Source organism: Nicotiana sylvestris, chromosome 11 (assembly GCF_000393655.2).
Source record: "Nicotiana sylvestris chromosome 11, ASM39365v2, whole genome shotgun sequence".
NCBI lineage: Eukaryota > Viridiplantae > Streptophyta > Magnoliopsida > Solanales > Solanaceae > Nicotiana > Nicotiana sylvestris.
In genome coordinates, this window is record NC_091067.1 from 92,124,119 (window position 1) to 92,143,974 (window position 19,856).

The window sequence follows — 19,856 nt, forward strand, 5'->3', positions numbered from 1 at the left end:
AGAACTGAAAGGCACATTAATCATGGAGATATTCCTTGAAATGGAACTAGGTAGGACAGTCTCAAGAGCTGCAAGGTTCCAGTTACCTTCACGAGTGAAGTCCATAATAGTCTCGTTTCTTCTACTTGGATCATTAATAAGCTTGGCTAGAGGGCCAAAATCGGACCAGTTGTCCCATCATAAAGAGGCCTTCCATTAAAAAGCCTTCACTTGATATGGTTCTCAACAACAGTTTTAATGTCCATCATTCTTTTCCAAATCTGTGAGTGACCAGGTTTTCATGAAACAACAACAGGGTGAATAGTATTACAATATTTAGCTTCAATGTAATCCCTCCAAAGTGTAGTTTTGGGAGGGTTAGTAGCTGCCAGGATGTGCATAGGAATAGAGTAAAGAACTGCCTTAATAAGGATAGCTTTACCTCCATAGGACATAAGTTTCCCATTCCAGGCTTGGATTTTCCTACCAACCTTGTCAAACAGATCATTAAAATATTCAATTTTCTTCCTTCCTAGGTAAATAGGAGCACCAAGACAAGTGAACGGAAAATTCTTATCAGAAAAACTAGTAAGATTCATAATATGGTGAGCTAGATTATCCTCAGCATTAGGATGTAAAAAATGTAATTTACCGAGTTTTATCAGTTTTTCAGAAGTGTTGGAATAATCATCTAAGCGTTGCTTGATGATCTCAATAGAAGTGGTGTCAGTAGAGCTGAATAATATAGTATCATCAGCATAAGTAAGTTGTGTGATGCAAGACCCTTGTTTCCTCATTTTGTAATGAATAAAGTCTTCGCACTGAATGATATTACTCAACATCTTGGATAAGAGTTCAGAGGATAAAGACAAATAAAGAGGGAGAGATGGGATCTCCTTGCCTTAAACCCCGGGAGGAATTAAAATAATCAGTTCTATTTCCATTTATGGCAATGGAATACCAGATAATAGAAATAAGTCTGAAAACAAGATTAATCCAAAATTCATTGAAGCCCAGTCTTCTCATAATTTGACATAAAAAAGCCCATGATTAGGAGTGGCAAACGGGCAGATCGGGTCGAATTTGGTTCGGGTCGAAAACGGATAATAAAAAAACGGATAAATTATCTGACCCGATCCATATTTAATACGGATAAAAAATGGATTAACCGACAGATAATATGGGTAACCATATTATCCATGGCTTCTTGCATATGATCACTTTTGGGAGAATTTCTAGTTTCCCTAACTTGAGAAACCCCTAATTTGAGATTTTACAAATATAAACGTTAGACCCATTGGTTATCCATTTTCTAAATAGATAATATGGTTCTTATTTATATTTGACCTATTTTTAAAAAGTTCATTATTCAACCTATTTTTTAGTGGATAATATATGTGGTTAACTGTTTTTTTAAACCATTTTGCCACCCTTACCCATGATACTCTATCATAGGTTTTTGACATGTCCAGCTTAATGATAGCATTGTCACCTTTATTATCCCTGCTCATATTATGAGCGAGTTCTTGAGTAAGCATAATATTCTCCGTGGTTGATCTGCCCTTAATAAAGCCAGATTGATTTGGAGAAATCAGTTTTGGCAAAATCTTAGCCAGCTTATTGTTCAAGATCTTAGAGATGATTTTAGAGGTCGCATTAGCTAGGATAATGGGCCTAAGATCAGAAAGAGACTCGGGATGGTTCACTTTAGGAATAAGGATAAGACAAGTATGCGTAATAAACCTTGGAAGTTCATGACATGCAAAGAAATATAGTACAAGATTAATAAGGTCTGTAGCAATAACATCCCATGAATCTTGAAAAAATAAAGAAGAGACACCATCAGGTCCAGGGGCACAATCATGGTTCATTGAAAAAAGAGTGTCTTTAATCTCATTCACAGTTGGAGTTTCAATCAACTTCTCATTGTCTTGGTCTGTCACAATTTTAATAACACAGTCCAGACAATTTTTATCTATATGCTCAGGGGGTTGAGTGAAAAGGTCCTCATAGAAGCTGATAACTTTATTAGCTATTTGATCTTCCTCCTCAATCCATTGATCATCACTAGTCTTGATTCTATGAATAGTCAGCCTCCTTCTCCTTCCGGTGACAACTGCATGGAAAAAACTTGTGTTTAGATCTCCTTCTTTGGCCCATTGTATGTTAGCCTTTTGTTTCCAGTATGCCTCTTGAATCTTGACGTGTCTGGTAAGTAGAGCTTTCTTTCTGTTTAAGGTAGACCTCATCAATTCATTATTATTCAAGAGATCTTGTTCCTCTAGTTGCTCCACAATACCGGATTGTGAAACACTTCTCGAGGATAAAGCATTAACATTGTTAGCCACAAGTCTTGGCAATCAGAAACATTATCACAAATATCCACAGCCTCCCTTGATTTCTTGGCAGTCTCCTTCAATTGATCCTATATTGTGGCAAAATACAACATCCAAAACAAGATTACAGGGGTCATAAAGATCAGAATGTTCTTTGTTTCGTAATCCCACATGCTAATAATTTTAAAAAATATAGTATTATCTATTAAACTACTTAATTAAGAAAAAATTAACAAACACACAATGGTAAAGGACCTTACACGTCCTGTTACGCATGGGTTAGCTCCGTGCAATTCTTCAAACCAATTCTGTCACGACCCAAAAATCACTAGTCGTGATGGTACCTAACTCGACCCGCTAGGTAAACCAGCTAACAGTCAATACAACCCAAATGAGATTTATAGAAAAATAGTGAAGAATTATTTGAACATTTACATATTAACCCAAAGACTGGTAGTATGAATTATGAGCTTCTAAGAATTTGAAATTTACAAAGCTGGTACAAATAAATACACGATATGTTTGAAAGTTACATAAACATATTAGCAAAATCTAAAGCTACCAAGGACAAGTAGCAGCTATGTTCCAGAACGCACGAACATCTTCAGAGTCAGCTCCTGACATCACCAGCAGCTCCACTTCAAAATCTGCACGCAAGGTGGAGAAGTGTAGTATGAGTACAATCGACTCTATGTACCCAGTAAGTATCTTGTCTAACCTCGTCGAAGTAGTGACAAGACTTTTTTAGTAAAAGATACTCACTGATAAAACCTGTACCGTAAACTAGCAATAGAATTATACTACGATATAACATAAAAGAGTATACGAAATGAATATGCAACGCAATAGTTGAGTACTAGAAGAGATCACAATTTATCATTTTCTAATATCTCGACCAATCTTTTCCTTAGAGCGAAAACCAATAAACCACGATAGTCACTCCATAACTTTCATAACTTGAGGAACATACTCAGATATCAAGTCAATGGCACGGCAATACCCTTCGTGCATTTATCTCATCCTCACCAGATATGCATATAACAGTACCAACCGGATAGCAAAAATGCCGATAACAATAATGACAAAGTAGGAAATATGCAAGTAGCAATAATGAACGAGGATATACATATGGGCAACAGTAATAGACTACGTGGAAGGCATAGGAGTAATTACAGCAATTAGGAAAAAGGAATATAAACTTCAACTAACTAGCATGGTGGAGGCCTAGATATAGATATAACAAATAAGAAGGGAACACATGATCTTTATAAGTTAACAAGTAGAGGCATGAATGACTAACATGGTAGAAGACTTGTACTAAAGAGCAACAAAATAGATACGACATGGATGCAATTATAACAGTAGGAAGTAGGCATGGTGTTTGCAAGTTTAGCAAGTTGAAGGTATGAGCAACACAATAACAATTAAGATAGAGGACAAGGACAGGGCAATAACGACAAGTCACATAAGAACCATAAGTACGACAATAACAGCTCAATGTAAAGGCATGAACATATACACAAGGAAAAGATATCACAATATAATACATGTCCCTCGTCCTCGTCTGCACGGAAATACCCATCGTGCCATGAAATCATGATGATATAAAAGCATGATAATATAAATGAAATGGCACGGCATCACACTTCATGCTTTACACTCACATAACATGGCACGACATCATTCTTCATGCTTTTACTCTCATATGATATGGCACGACATCACCCTTCGTGCTTTACACTCACATAATATGGCACAACATCACCCTTCGTGCTTTACACTCTCATAACATGGCACGACATCACCCTTCGTGCTTTACACTCTCATAACATGGTACGGCATCACCCTTCGTGCTTTACACTCTCATTACATGGCACGATATCACCCTTCGTGCTTTACACTTTCAAAACATAGCACGACATCACTCTTCGTGCTTTACACTCTTCCTTACCAAGCATATGTATATGCCTGGTAAGCAAGATAGGAAACATAAATAACATCAAGGAGAGTGTTTAAACGAATATTCCAAATGAATCCCAATCACAACTTTCCAAGCCAACAATAGTTTAATAAACCCTCAAGAACCTTATTATTCAAGTATTTCAATAAATCTCATGAATGATCTACAACACGAGTATAGAATCTAGTATCTCAAGAATATCGGCCGTAGCAATGTATTAATGATTAAGCACATTGATGACAGAATTAAACACAAATATTTTCTCAGAATTCCATCAAATTTAATCAACTTATAATAAACTAAGTCTTGGTTTCTAACATTTAATTCTATTTTCTTAGAATCTATGAGTCAAGTAAGACATGAAGCAAAAAGGTCACGTAATTCTACAATGCACAGTTTGTAGCATAATCTATCCCCAAGCATGATTAACCCTGGCACATGCATATATGCTCGTCACCTCTTATATGTATCACCCCCGCATGTAGCAAATAATGTCAAATAGTAAGAAAAATTTCCTCAACAAAGTTAGGCAAGACACTTACTTTTCGGCTAACTCAATACTCAATTTAGCTTTTTCCTTTTCAAATTTACCTCCACCGACTCAATCTAGCCAAAGACGACTTAAATACATCACACAATGCAAGAGAAAACAATTTCAATTTATAAAGATGTGATCTTTATACAATTTCTAAAAGTCAACAAAAGTCAACCCCTGGGCCCCGCCCGATCAAAACTCAAGTCCAAGGGTAGGTCTTGACTACACATAGCCCCACAAGTCCATATACGTAATTGGTTTTCAAATTCGAGTCCTATTCGACTCTCAAATCCCAATTTTTTATTTTTCAAAACTTTTACAAAATCTCCAATTTTTCCCCTAGATTCTCATGAATTTGATGTTAAATCTTATGTATAATAACGAAATATAATTTAGAATTGATTAGAGGTACTTACCCAATGATTTGGTATAAAAACCCCTTCACAAAATCGCCTCCCATCGAAGCTAGGGTTCAAAATATGACAAGATGAAGCTAAGTCTCAGAATTCTAAGCTATATGCAGGCTGCAGATATTGCATTTGCGACCAAAAGTTCGCACTTGCAACCACATGTTCGCAATTGCAAAGTACCAGCACCATCAAACCCAAACTTCACCGAAATGATCCGAAACCACCCCGAAACTCATCCGGAACCTCCCGGACACAAACCATGTATGCATTTCAATCATAAAACATGCTACGGATATGCTCGTGCCCTCAAAACACCAAAAAGAGGTCGTCTTGACCCGATATTGATCATGATCAAACTCCAAATTACTTAACTTAACTAGTCTCTCAATCAATGATCCAAAATACACCCGAGCTCCTCGGGAACCCGTCAAATCATACCAACAAGTCCAAAAATATAACACGGACCTACTCAAGGCGTCAAATTTCACATAGAGACATAGAAATAATGAATCGCGCCTCAAATCAAAATCGATGAACTTTCAACATTTAACTTCCACAACTCGCGCCGAAACATATCAAATAAACCCGAAATGAACTCAAATTTTGCATACAAGTCCCAAATAACATATCAAAGCTATTCCAATTCCTAGAATTACAATACGAATTTGATATCCTCAAAGTCAACTTCCAGTTAAACTTATGAACTTTCCAAACCTTCAAATTTCCAACTTTCGTCAATTAGTGTTGAATCCTTCTAGAAATATCCAAATGCAAATTCAGGCATACGCCCGAGTCCAAAATCACCATCCGAACCTAATGAAATCATCAAAACTCCAATCCGAGGTCAAATGCTAAAAAGTCAAACTTGGTCAACTCTTCCAACTTAAAGCTTAAATCTTGAAGTTCATTCTTCTTAATCCATTCCGAATAACTTGAAAACCAGAGCCGACGATTCACACAAGTCATAATACATCATGCGGGGATACTTGTGACCTCAAACTACCAAAAAAAGTGCAAATGCTCAAAACGACCAGTCGAATCGTTACAAATTCTAACTGTTTATTCCAGTCACTCAATTCTTAGAATACTTCTTCTTCTAGTCCAACCATTCATTGAAGAGATTCTTGTCTTCATCCCCAGCAGGCTTAAGTACATGAACTTTAGGTTTATCCCTTTGATTCTTTTTCACTTTCTTCTTCTTGCTGGTAGAACCTGCAACATTTATCTGGTTTGCAGCCTAATTACTATGCACCAAGGAGCTCCAGCCAGATTAGAAGAGCTGGGCTTCTGAAATTGCTTTTACCCAGGGATCTAAAAGACCTGATCAAGTTTAGCCTTCACTTTCTTTAACTCTTCGCGCCATCTAGATCACTTGGTTAAGCACCATATAACTTGTATGGTCCTCATCTACCAACATCTTTATCACAATCGCCACCAATATACTATGAACCAGGAAGACGCCCACCCAAAAGTTCATCATCACCAAACTCATCTTCCTCATTATACTCTAATCTCACTCCACCATGTGCCTTTTTAATGGGAAACACTCATTCAAAATCAACCACCAGTTGATTGATTACTAATTCCTCTACCTCATCGTCATACCATACCAGATTCTTCATATAGCCCATCTTCAGCTCGCATAGAGATGGGTAGAGATAAGGTAAGGTTGCACCTGAAATAAAACATAGCTAGCAGACGATAAGCAAATAATACTAACACTCGACAAGAGGTCTATAACCCAACCCGCCCAGCTTGACCCATATTTTAAAACCATGCTCATCTTGCATAAAAAAGCCTTTTACCTTAAAATGTGTAAGTTGAAAATTATTTTACGGGTGCGGGTGGGGGGTTGGGGTGGGTGGGTGGTGAAAAACAGAAAATTGAAAATACAAAAAAAAGAAAGTAAAAAAGACATTTTTAGGGGATTTGCACGGGGGTAGGTAGTGCAGAAAAACAAAAATAAAAAAAAATGTAAAAAAATATTTTTTTAAGGGGTTTGTGGGGTGGGAGGGGATAGATGGGTGGGGGCAGAAAATTAAAAATATATATTAAAAAAAGGGATAAAATTGGGGCAACTAAGTAAATTTCTAGATAAATGGGGTTGCGATCTCTTTGTTTTTAGTGAGTTTAATAGGTTGTATTTGAGCTACTTAATGAGTCAGAATGAGCTATAAAAAATAATAGGTTAACTTGGACTCAGTCCAAATTGACCCATGAGCTCATATGTTTATAGCCCAAATATTAATCTCTTGACGGGTTTGGGCTCAAATTGCCACCCCTACTTACCGTCACTATTTAGTTATTTGAAATCAACTCTAACTAAAAAAGTTAGCTATATTAAATTGACTATCTTGATGAATTACAAAAATAACTTAACAAAGTAAGGGAAGATAATTCTTTAACGATCCAAGATGGCTTGTTCATTCCTAAAGTTAATTCGATTATCCAACTAAAAATAGGTCAAATCAAAGTCAACAACTTCAATTTCAGTTGAATATACTCTTCAAGTGCCTCTTGCCTCCGGTGCTTCCTTTCCAGCTTACTGCAAACAGAGAAGCAAATGAAAATCATAGGTAAAATTATCTACCAAGTACAAGTGCATCGAGATCTTTAGCGGGAATAGAACCACTGTTTTACTGGACAACAGCGTGCCTTGCTTCGCCATGGGGAAACCAGGATGAGTCCCAAAAAAGACTTTCAAAGGACTGAATAGAACAAACCAAAAATGCAAGATGGTATCATCTGCCATAACTTCCAAATGGATTTTGTGTCCTTCCACTGACCCTAGCTCCTGCAGCTTCCTTGACTTGATAGGGCATTCCCAGTGAACCCCAAAGAGGCAGAAGAATATTCTCCATATCTCTCTTGCCATGACAGTACAGTGGAGTAGGAGTTGACATGTATCTTCAGAAAATGTTGGTAAGTACATATAGACCTACTGCTGGGTGAGAAGGGGTAGGAACTTTGCTAAATGCTCTTTCCTATTCGACGAGCTTTATCAGCTATAACACAAATAACCCCTAGCCCTTTCCTCTTCTGACAGTTTAATCATTAATGACGTCTTTTGGCCATACTTTTTTTGCCGCAGCTTTCCTTAAATGATTTTAGTAGTGGATTTGTGACTCCAACTCTTTCCTTCTTCCAGCTTTCTCAACGAATCTAAGGCTCTTTTTCTTTTTGAAAAAGACATTATTAAAATTTTCCCCTCTTGCCAAATATTACAAAAAATATAAATAGAAATTGTATTACAGTAATATACGCTGCCAGTGGATAAAGATTGTCCATCCCAGCTACTTAGAGCAAGTTTAATGCATCCTGACGTGGCCCAGTGAACTCCAAAAACAGCAAGGAACATTTCCTAAATTAGTCTACTAAAGGTGCAGTGAAGCAGTAGATAATTCACCGACTCACTAGCTCCTTCACACAGTAACCATCTACTGCACATGATGAGACCCCTCTTCTGTAAATAATCGTGTTAGACAAGCTTCATGGGCAGCACTCCAAATAAAGCATGCAACTCTCGGATTTCAAGCCAATTTAAAAAGAACTTGTTCAGCAATGGATACTACCTATTGAGGTCTTACGCTTTCTGTCCACCTCCTCATGCTTATGAAATATGAGTTTGGCTTAGATTTCTCCAAGCAATGTCAAACAGTCCAAAAATTCCCAATTCTTGTGACATTGTTATTCCTAAGTAAGATTTTATCAATTTTAATTTTGAAAACTTCTTTCCCTGAAGTAACGGTAATATGAGTTATTAACATTATTCCATATAAGCAATTTAGGAATTTGGAAAAGAATTAAAACTTTTTATTTGATTAAGTGTATCAATTAAACTGTTATTTTCTAATTGTACTATTTTCCTTAATACTTTTAATTCAGAAAATAAATCTAAACCATCAATATCGAGTTGATTATTATGCTTTAAGGAACATAAAAATTAAGGCAATATTTTTTGAAATTTCCAACATCTAGCGATCTTAGTTTTTACTACTAAAAAGAAAACCAAAAATATTTTCATATGCTTCGAATTGTTTAAATCTAATTTGAAGTGAAAAAATAGCCTTGTCTATTATATATAAAAGTAATCGACTCTAAAGGACTCTTCGAAAGATTTCCAGATTTCATTACCAATATTGCACATCAAATTGTTACTTCCTATATATATATATATATATATATATATATATATCACACGTTTCTTGCAAAATTCGGGTTCGATATTCATTTCAAATAATTTCCTTGGTAGAAATCATTGCAGATGCAAATCCTTCTTCTCTATATTTGTTAAAGAAAGAAATCAAACTTTTTCACTTTACAAAACTCTTTTTTAAACTTATACATAATCTATAGGTGTAACAAAAATGGGGCCTAAAGCGGTTGCTTTACTTGCTTTATGGAAGGGCCGCCCATGCGTCGTCCACATACACCTCTATTTCTTTGTGTATCATATTATGGAATGGTTTTCATGGCTCTCATGTAAGTGGCCCTAGCGTTCTTCAAACCGAATGACATCATCTTGTAACAATATACACCCCATGGTGTAGTAAAAGTTGTCTTCTCTGCATCTTCTTCATCCATCCAAATATAGTGATAACCCGCGAAGCAATCTACAAAGTATTAGAGTTCATGCTTGGCGCAATTATCGATCAGGATGTGTATATTTGGCAGTGAAAAATCGTCTTTGGGACTTGCTCTGTTTAAATCCCGATAATCAACACATACCCTGACCTTCCCGTCTTTCTTCGGAACTGGCACGATGCTAACTAACCAGGTTAGATATTCAATCATTCTGAGAACTTTGGCTTTGATATGCTTGGTAACTTCCTCCTTGATTTTTATACTCATGTCTGGTTTGAATTTTCTGAGTTTCTGCTTGACTGGCGGACACGTGGGATTAGTAGGCAACTTGTGAGCCAATATAGATGTGCTCAAACCGGTCATATCATCATACGACCACGCGAAGATGTCCTCATATTCCTTTAGAGAATGGATGTATTCTTCCTTCTTTGTTGGTGACAAATGAATGCTGATGCTAGTCTCCTCGATGGTCTCGGCGTCTCCCAAATTTACTGCTTCGGTTTCGTCCAAATTGGACTTAGGCTTGTTCTCAAAATTCTCAACCTCCCTGATAATTTCCTCGGGTATCTCATCTTCTTCTTCCGAGTCACTATTCCCTTGTTGAATTGCCTCATTACATGTCACAATCACCGGTTCATCAGGAAAAGTAATAATAACGCTATGGAAAGAAAAAGTGTAAAGATAGTAGTGAATAATAAAGAGCAAATGCATTTGATTAAAACTTGAGAAATTGTTCAAACAAAGCTTGGCTCGATGAATCGAGCATTTATTTTGAAATAAGGAAATCTTAAAGCTGTCACACATCCTTATTACACCCCGAGAGGTATATAAAGGAGTTTTTCCACTTTAAGTGACATTATTCGAAATGGAATTATTTTATTTAATTAGAGTCGCCACTTGGGATAGTTTATTTGGTGTCCCAAGTCACCGGTTTATTTTTAAATCCCAAATCGAGGAAATTCGACTTTTAATTTTGAAGTCTGCTAACCAGAAATTCTGAATAAGGAATTCTGTTAACCCGAGGGAAGGTGTTAGGCATCCCCGGATTCCATGGTTCTAGCACGATCGCTTAAACTGTTATAATTGGCCCATTATCTGATTTATTACATGTTTTAACCTATTGTGCATTTTAGCTTATTAACCACTTTTAAGAAGATTCAACACTATTTAAAACATGCCTTGAACCACGCCACATGAAATGCACCCGTGATTCGCGACACATTCTATTAAACATTGTTGAGATTTGGATTTGGGTCACATGAAATGCACACCCGAGTTTAGGAAAGTAATTTTTTAAAATAGCGCGCCTAAAGAAACTACGCACTTTCAACTTTGCGAAGGCCATAGAAAATTCAACTAAATGGCGCACCTCGATTTCTAAGGATTAATTAAGTGAGGGCTGTGCATTTTGAGATTTTTATTCGGCACGACGCACCTCGATTCCAGTTCTAAAAAGAACTTGAACTAAATTTGGAGGGCCATAAACTATGTCTTGCCTAATATAGCACGATTCCAATCTACTTATCTAAAAACCAATCGAAATATTGAGGGCCATAAACTAATTATTTTATCTACTACAACTCCCCTCAACTATTAACAAAATCTAATTAATAACACTAGGTGAATTGAGATTTTACCTCTTTTGCATTTCAAGTCCAACATTGATACTAGTTTAAAGAAAAACTTGCGTCGAAGAAAGGAGACAGATTTGGTTGTTCAAAAGAAGAATGGTTTGTTCCATCTTCAGCAGCAAAACAAAATTGAAACGGGCGAGCCCAACATGAGAGGCCTGCATTTCAACTTTATGCAGCCTCATGAACCGAGGCCCAAAGAGTAGCCTAGCTCTTTTAAAAACTAAAGCCTGAAGAGGGGAAGACTCGAGTTCGAGTCTCCAGGCCTGTAAATGGCGTACTAGATCCGGAATATTATCATGAACTTAGCAAGGGTTTTAATAACAAACAAATCAATTGATAATCATGCTTGAATCAGTCCAATGAGTTTCAGAAGACACTTATGATATTTCCACTTGACTTAAACCTTCTGTTCAATATATACAATTAACGAAACGAGATCTTATGGGATTATTCAATAAACAGACATGAATCTATCTCCAAACTAAGCATGTTTAACACATCACAAGCAAGTCAGCACATAGCTTGACCCCTAGGCTATTTCCTTTCCTTTTGAACGTGACTTTATACTAATCAACACCTAAGAAGTAATCAGTTACCCATTGTATGAACATAACATTATATTATAACATCCACTTGAATTTCATAGTAGGAGAGATCTGATACAACATACCCTACTTAAATAGGAATGAACACAAAGTCCAACTACTGACTCGATTAACATGATTTTATCAAGCTTTTGTGACAGTTCGAAATTAGGTACAAAAATAAAGTTCAATTATCACAAACCAACACATAACTATAAGATATTTGATAAAAATGGCTTCCTACCGGATACAAACCAAGTACAGCTCCTAAAAGAGTCTTACAAACAACCAGCAAGATACAACGCATCGAATAAACTCAGAATTATGTAATTCAGGAGAATGAAGCTAAATTAATGAATCAGAACATGCTGAAGACATGATTTAAACTTCCAGGTTTCATTTCATACTTCAAACCAAAGCTTCGCATGAGGTAGAATTCAGAAAACATGTACCTGGGAATAAGGGGAAAGCAAAAAAAAAAGTGAGGAATCAGTAGACAAGCAGCAACTAAAGTCAATTCAGATCTCAGCAATGCAACAGTAAACCCAGCGGCACAGCTCAAAACCAAGCTTTAAAGAACCCGAACTCAAGCCATTATAACCAAGGTGCAAGACTTTGACATTTTCAGAAGCTTTAACTAACCAAACGAAATTAGAAGACTCAAAATAAGCAGAATTTGAGCAGTTTTCAAACAAATGGTGCAAGGAATTCAGAACTTTTCTCAAAGAATTTAATCGTTTAAGCTTTTCAGTGTTTTTAATCCCTCCAATCTTCCTTGAGCCTGAAGAAAAGGTGTCTTTATAGGCAAGCTTTTAGGGCAACAGAATAAATTCAGTTATTGCACTTTAAACATTTTGATATTTTCATTTTTGCTCAAATACCCTTAGCTAAAAAAATCAGTTTTCAAAATAGTCCCAACCCCCACCTTCTAGGCAGCTTCCCATTCAGTTATCAAAGATTCCCTCACCTAGAATTCCTAGACTACCCCTTGAACCCCTGCTTTTTACTTCAGGGACCTAACTGGGTCAAATTGACCCAACAACTTAAAACAAAAATGAACGGGCTGCCTTTCTTTTTGCAAATGGGTCAGAAATGACGTAAAGCCCAAACAAGAAGCTAATCAAACTACATTCTGTAAGAAACAGAAACCACAAATACTGAAATGATTTCAACAATTAAAATCTGAATCAACTAACTGAATGAACATAAATGGGCATAGAATAAACTAGGTTATTAAATTAAAATAAACCTAATTAAACTAAACTAATGAGACTAAAATCAAAGGTTTAAACGTGCCACTAATAACACTAAGCAGACCAGGAATCAGAGAAAGCTTTAAAGATGTGAAAAGGGAACACGTGGAACAAACAAACACAAATCATTCTAGGCCCAGAAACTTGGTCGAGTTTCAATTAAAGTGAAGATTTAAACAAAAGAAAAGGAGAAGAAGAGAAGAGGAATAATAGGTAAAACAAAAACGGACAGAAAGATGAAGAGAACTCACCTACTAAACTCGACACCAACACCAGACTTCCAATTTATCTAGAAATAATGTTGATAGCTTGTTCTTTGTCAAGAACCAGCGACCATCATTGTTTCGTGATAGATTGTCCTTGAATAACTAGAAAAATCAAGGAAATATCCGTTGCATGCACAGGATTCGCTTTTAGGTTTTCAAGGTTTCAATCTTCGATTCAAGATTCGAAGGGGATTAGGGTGATTCGAGGGAAAACAATGACGGAACTGGTTTGAGGGGGTAAGGGTGGTTATGTGGTGTTATTCTGGTGGGTTTGGAGGTGGCGCCGCAACCGGAGAAAATTGGGCGGTGCTAGGGTTCCGCTTCTTTGATCTGAAATTCGAAGAGTTTCAAAGGGATTCGAGTTGAATGGATCAGGGATTTGGGATAAGGAGGTGGAGGAGATTCAAGGGTGTAATTTTGGTGGCATTTGGCCGCCGGCCGCTGCCGTGGGCGATTTCCAGCGGGCGGCGGACGGTGGTTTGGGCGGCGTTACTCTGGGGTCTCTGAGGTGATGAGAGATGATGGGGGGGAGGAGTGTTCGGACATATATATGGTAGAAGACAGAGCAGTTTCGAGCCGTTGGATGATAGAAATCCAATGACTGTGATCAACGGGCATAAAACGGGATTGTTTGGGATTTAACACGGGTGGACCGGGTAGGAGACATGGATCTGGGCCGGGATTTGGTCGGGTTTCAAGGTGTAATTGTTTGGGCTTGAGAAAAACTAAATAAAAAGGGCCCAAAAATCTGATTTTCTTTATTTCCCTTCTTTTCTTTTCAATTTCGAATTTCTTTTTTTCTTCAAATTAAAAAAAACCCTAAATTAATAATTAAACTAAAATATCCTAACAAATTAAACTAATTACTCAAAATAATAACTACCACAACTAATTAAATATCAAATTAAAGGAAAAACTACCCAAAATTCAAAAAATAAGTTATTTTTTGTGATTTTCCATTTTTGTAAAACATTAAATTACTAATTAACCTAATAGATGTAAAATCAAATCCTAAATGCAAATGTAATATATTTTTGTATTTTTTTGTGAATTAAACAAAATTAAACATGCACGCAAAATGTAAATTTGATCTCTTCAGAGACCTAACAGAACGCCACTATGAACCGCCGCCTCCCGCCCACCGAAAATCGCCTCACGGCGGTTCCGGTGGCCCAAACAGCCCCAAATTAACACCGTTGATTCTCCTTCGCCTCATCATCTCAAATCCCCAAACTGTTCCTTTCGAATCACGGCCAAAATCGTCGAATCTTCGATCGAAATTTGACCCCCGAACCCTAGTTAACCCAATCTTATCCATCTTTACACCATAGAATCTCCTCACTCCCCTTTTTCCGAATCCATGAACCTTATCCCTCGAATATCCCGGGAATCCCTTGAATCTGGATTTAAAGAAACGAACCCTAAATCCCAAAATCCAAATTATTATGTGTTTAAAGGTTTGAGGTCAAAATTGACCTTAGTTGTCTGTTCTCAGTCGAGAACACTCGATTAAGGTCTATTCCGACCACAAATTCGAAGATCATTAAAGGTCTAGTTTGAGACGGTGTTCAATCAATCTTGGTAGGTCTTCCTGGTTTTAATTTTTTTTTCTATTTTTTCTTTTATTATTATCTTCTTCTACTCCTTTCTGTTGTTAGAATGTTATTTGGTCAGTTGTTCTATGATTTTGTTTTTAGTTTAATTCTTTTCGAATTAATAGGTTGTTTGTTGATTTCATTTGGTTTTTGTTTTGTTGCTCAGTAGTTTAAACTCGTATAACAGTAGTTCTTGAATTGATTCCTGATAATTTTCGTTGAAAGGCTGAAGTTGTTTCGTTTTTCTGTATTAAGAGCTTAAGCAGTCTGCTGGTAGATTTTATTTGTATTAAATGATGTAAATTGGGTTCATCTTGGTCCATCAATTTCAAGTTTTAAAAAAAAAAAGGAACTTTAAGATAACAGTGAGAATTATTTAATTGTCACCTAACTGGAGAAGCTTCTAAATGGGTGGTCGGGTAGAAATTGCATTACTAAATTAATTAAGAAAGCACTAAGCTAGTGGATAGTTAAGAAATGAAAAGTAGAATTAAAAGTGGGGAATGCGCTGAGTTGAATGCCTATATATAGATACTAATTTCATACAGAAAGGGGGCTGGACTCTGAAGATAGTGAAAAACACAGTGAGAGAATACGGAGAGGAATAAACAGAGAGATTGAAGAGAAACAATCTGAAATTAAAAGGGCTATACTGTTTTACTGTTTCATCGATCACTTTGCATTTTTGATATTTCTAATATCTGAAAGAACATTTAACTCGTCGGGGAGTAAAAATAGATAAAGATGAGTTTGTGAAAGTTTGGTTTTGACGTGTTAAAGTTTACTGTTCGATCAAACTTTTTCTGGGCCTGTTGCACATAACTTTCTGCTCAACTTGGCTCTACTGGTCGTTGAAGTTTCTGCTGCTATACTGCTCGGCTACTGATTTTCATTTATTTTCCCACATTTCATATTTCAGGTACATATCCCTGGACTTATCTATCTCAAGTTTTGATATTGCAATGAAATGAAATCCGGAGTTCCAAATATGTTTTCTACTTATTCAAATCGATTAGTTTAGTTTCGGTTTTGTTTTTTTAGTTAATTGACATGTCATATGCTCAACGGGAGCTATTAGTCAACTTGCCTCTGTTGAAGTTAGTATAGCTCAATAGTAATTTTACTTGCTTCTGAAGTTCATTGGTTATAACTGGTTTTGAACTGCTGAGATGGGGAACTTGGTAGAATATTGATCATTAGCTAAGTTTTGTGTTTAAACCATGTTAACTAAGTGTATAGTAGTATGGAACTATCAAGGAACTAAAATAATATACTTCGTCAAACATCGGAGCTTTGTTTTAATTCTGTATGAGATAAGTGCTCTTGTTCGTATGTAATCTTGTATGATAACAGCTATTGGGATAACCATGAGTTAGAGGAGAATTGATATAGTCCATTATGTTCAAAGTATTAGAGTATTCTGAGAGGTTCAGTTGTGTGTTCGTGGTACATGTAGTGTGAATTTGCCTGTCAAATCAATTTGTAAACTAGTTTTCTTTCTTGATAATAAATTGCCTATCTTAGTTTAGGAGTGCAATTATCTCGTTTCTTATAACAAAGTGATGTTGACATTATTACAAGTATAAATTTGTTAATTGTAAATAGTTTTCACAAGTTTGGACAATAATTTGCTTGATTTTGTTCGTCTAAACCCAATTGTCACAAGCGAATTAACAGAATGGTTATGATTTGGACTAGAAATGTACGTGTAGAAGTAATTTGGAAGGCGGTTTGGTTCATGTGATGAGTTTGTCTAGATTGAAGTGATGATTGCTTAATTGTGTAAAAATTTCGGTGCATTATATATGATAAAAATTGTGATGTTAATAAATAGGCAAATGCCAAATGTGTACTTAGTATGAATAGATTTTATGAGTACTGACTTCGGCATTTTAAAAGAGGATATACAAAGTTGAGTTTGCATTGGGTGGAGTGATGGTTATTTCATAAAACAAATGGTATTCATATTTCCCTAATTTTGCACGTAAACCGTTTTGCAAGTTTAAACACATACAATTGGTCTCAAGCATAGGAAGAGAACAAACAACTTATGAATATGGTGATCAAGCTTTAGGCACATAATTAAATCAAGGGCATTGTTTTCGTGGTGCGGTTATGATAGTTATTTTCAATTTGTTTTTATTACGTATCTCCCTAGTTCTTTTAGTTGAATAGTTTTGAGGCGTGTCATTCACACATTTGGATTATATATAACCTATGGCCACCACTGGATGAATCTTAATTCTTTGGAAATTGAGGCGCGCCATTTAGCGAATTCCCATGGCCCTCGCAAACTTGAAAGTGCGTGGTTATTTTAGGCACTGTTTAAATTAATTTCCTTAAACTCGGGTGTGCATTTCATGTGACCCAAATTCAAATTTCAACAATGTTAGAATATGTCAAAGACTGTGGGTGCATTTATGTGACGTGGTTCAAGACGTGTTCTAGCAGCGTTGCAATACTCCTAAAAATGACTAAAAGCGGTTAAAAAGTTAAAATTTGCACATAGGTTCATAATTGTTTAAAATCTGATAATTGAGCCAAAAAATAATAGTTAATCGACCGTGTTAAAACCACGAAACTCGGGAATGCCTAACACCTTCTCCCGAGTAAACATAATTCCTTACTCGGATTTTTGGTTCGCGGACTGTTAAACAGAGTCAATATTTCCCTCGATTCGGGATTCAACCGGTGACTTGGGACACCATAAATCTCCCAAGTGGAGACTCTGAATCTTTATAATAAATCCCATTTCGATTGTCCTTTAATTGGAAAAACTCCCTTATACTCTCTTCCAGGGGTGTAGGTAAAAAGGAGGTGTGACAGCTCTGGTGACTCTGCTGGGGACAAGAACCCAGAATCTTTGGTTCAGAGTTCAAAATTCGAGCTTAAATGAATTGTTATATTTGGCTTTATCTGTTATCTTATTTTATTACATGTTTGGGCCTAATGTGCTAAATGATGCCTTTACCGTTTTGATATTATCTGAACTGAATATAAATTGCTACGAAACCCCTCTCTTCTCTCTCCCAAGGAGTGCACGCTGGTCGTGACTTCTTTCTGTTAGAGTCCTATTCCAAATAGAACGAGGTTCGGACAAGTTGTAAAGCCGTATGATCTTTTGGTTACCGGTACGCAGCCCCTCCCCCCCGGCTCGAGTTGTCCACTCGGGTAAGCCAGGTCTAGGACAAATAAACCCTGGTTTTTAACCTAGTATAACAAGACCTCATGCCGAATCCCTAGTAGGAACGTTTGTCTGCATCACGTGCATTTTGACTTTGGAGACTCAACACAGGAGTTGTGTCTGTCTAGGACAGGTGTACAAAAAATGAAAAGACCATCCTGATATATCTTACTTGCTACTTATGCATTTATTTGCTTCGGATTTGCATGTTGACCGGTTCTTGAATAAAAGGAAAGAGTTTGGAAAAGAAATAGCATTGTGAGGGCTAAGGGAGGTAATTACCTGTTTTGAAAACCTATATATGCCAAAACTCTGTCGAAATTTTGAAAAAAAAGAGAATTTTTTGTTTTCAAAAAAAAAGAAGTTGGTTTTTGTGTTATCAAAATTGCCTGAACTACGCCAGTTTGATTCTTACAGGGTGTGAGATACGTAGGCAACCCTCATCGGGTCCAACTTTCTTTTCGCAAAAATAGCCAAAAGAACAAATTTTACTTTTATTTGAAAAATAGTTAGGGTGATGCCATTCTTGTCAATATCCTTAAAAAGGGCGCCGGAATGTCGTTTTTGCAAGAACAGCCACCTGTGGTCATTGTTTTCAAGGTTTTCACCGGTGAGCCAACACAGCCTTAAAATCTTCGTTCTCGAAGTGCTGAAAGGTCGTATTTGCGAAATCGGATTTTTATTTTATTTTTGAAAAAATATGTGTTAATTTTATTTTGAGTCAAATAAGTCTTAAATTTTAAACACCCCAATAAACATGCAGAATGAGCACGAGTCAGAATTTGCCGGTAATAGTTATGAACAAAATCCCTTTGGAGTTGCGTATGTGGTGGGAAGATCTAGGCAAGTCAGAGCAAGATAAGGTCAATCTACATTTGGGGGGTCTCACCGGGTTATTAAAGATCAGACCTAGAGGAGAGATCATAAAGGCTTTGGTTACGTTCTGGGACCCGGCCCATAACGTATTTCACTTCTCGGATTTTGAACTCACCCCGACCTTGGAAGAGATAGCAGGTTATATGAAAAGTACTGCAGGTTTGAGGCATAAGTATCTGATCGCTCCAAGGGCCGTTAACTCTCACAAATTCATGGATTTGCTAAAGATAAACAAGGGAATCCCATATTCCGAGTTGGAAGGGGGTTTTTCCACTCTACGTTTTATATACCAGAAGTACAGGCATGTAGGAGGGTTCAATGATCCGGAAAGCGGGGTTTGCAGTAAAGGGAACCGAACAAAATGGGACGAGCATAGGCGTTTTGCTTTCATGGTAGCATTCTTAGGCCTTGTGGTGTTTCCCCGAAAAGACGGGAATATTGATTTGCGGGTGGATGGAGTCGTCAAGGTCCTGGTTACCAATGCCAAGAGCACTCTCGCCCCTATGATAGTGTCTGAGATATACCGAGCTCTCACAGCTTGTAAAGTTGGGGCAGACTTCTTCGAGGGATGCAATTTGCTACTACAAATGTGGATGATCGAGCACTTGTGCCACCACCCTCAGTATATGAGTTATGGATCCGCAGAGAAAAGCTGCATTG

At 36.8% G+C, this 19,856-nt stretch overlaps 1 protein-coding gene across 1 annotated transcript; it reads right to left on the reverse strand.

Moving 5' to 3' along the window:
• Window positions 1–278: 278 nt before the first annotated feature.
• LOC138881326 (uncharacterized) lies at window positions 279–8,123 on the reverse strand. The gene is made up of 9 exons (XM_070161541.1): window positions 8,007–8,123; window positions 7,861–7,928; window positions 7,703–7,765; window positions 6,826–6,895; window positions 6,671–6,749; window positions 6,374–6,432; window positions 2,316–2,404; window positions 1,416–2,208; window positions 279–800 (listed from the first exon to the last, which is right to left on the reverse strand). The coding sequence occupies exons 1-9, from the start codon at window positions 8,121–8,123 to the stop codon at window positions 279–281; spliced, it is 1,860 nt and encodes a 619-aa protein (XP_070017642.1).
• Window positions 8,124–19,856: the final 11,733 nt, after the last annotated feature.

Bases quoted from the DNA above. Each gene is read 5' to 3' on its own strand.
- LOC138881326 (XM_070161541.1), bottom strand. From the start codon at position 8,123: ATGTCAACTCCTACTCCACTGTACTGTCATGGCAAGAGAGATATGGAG. The intron at 7,929-8,006 runs GTCAGTGGAAGG...TGTTCTATTCAG, and splicing joins AGGAAGCTGCAGGAGCTAGG to TCCTTTGAAAGTCTTTTTTG. The intron at 6,433-6,670 runs GTTCATAGTATA...TAAATGTTGCAG, and splicing joins TTTGGGTGGGCGTCTTCCTG to GTTCTACCAGCAAGAAGAAG.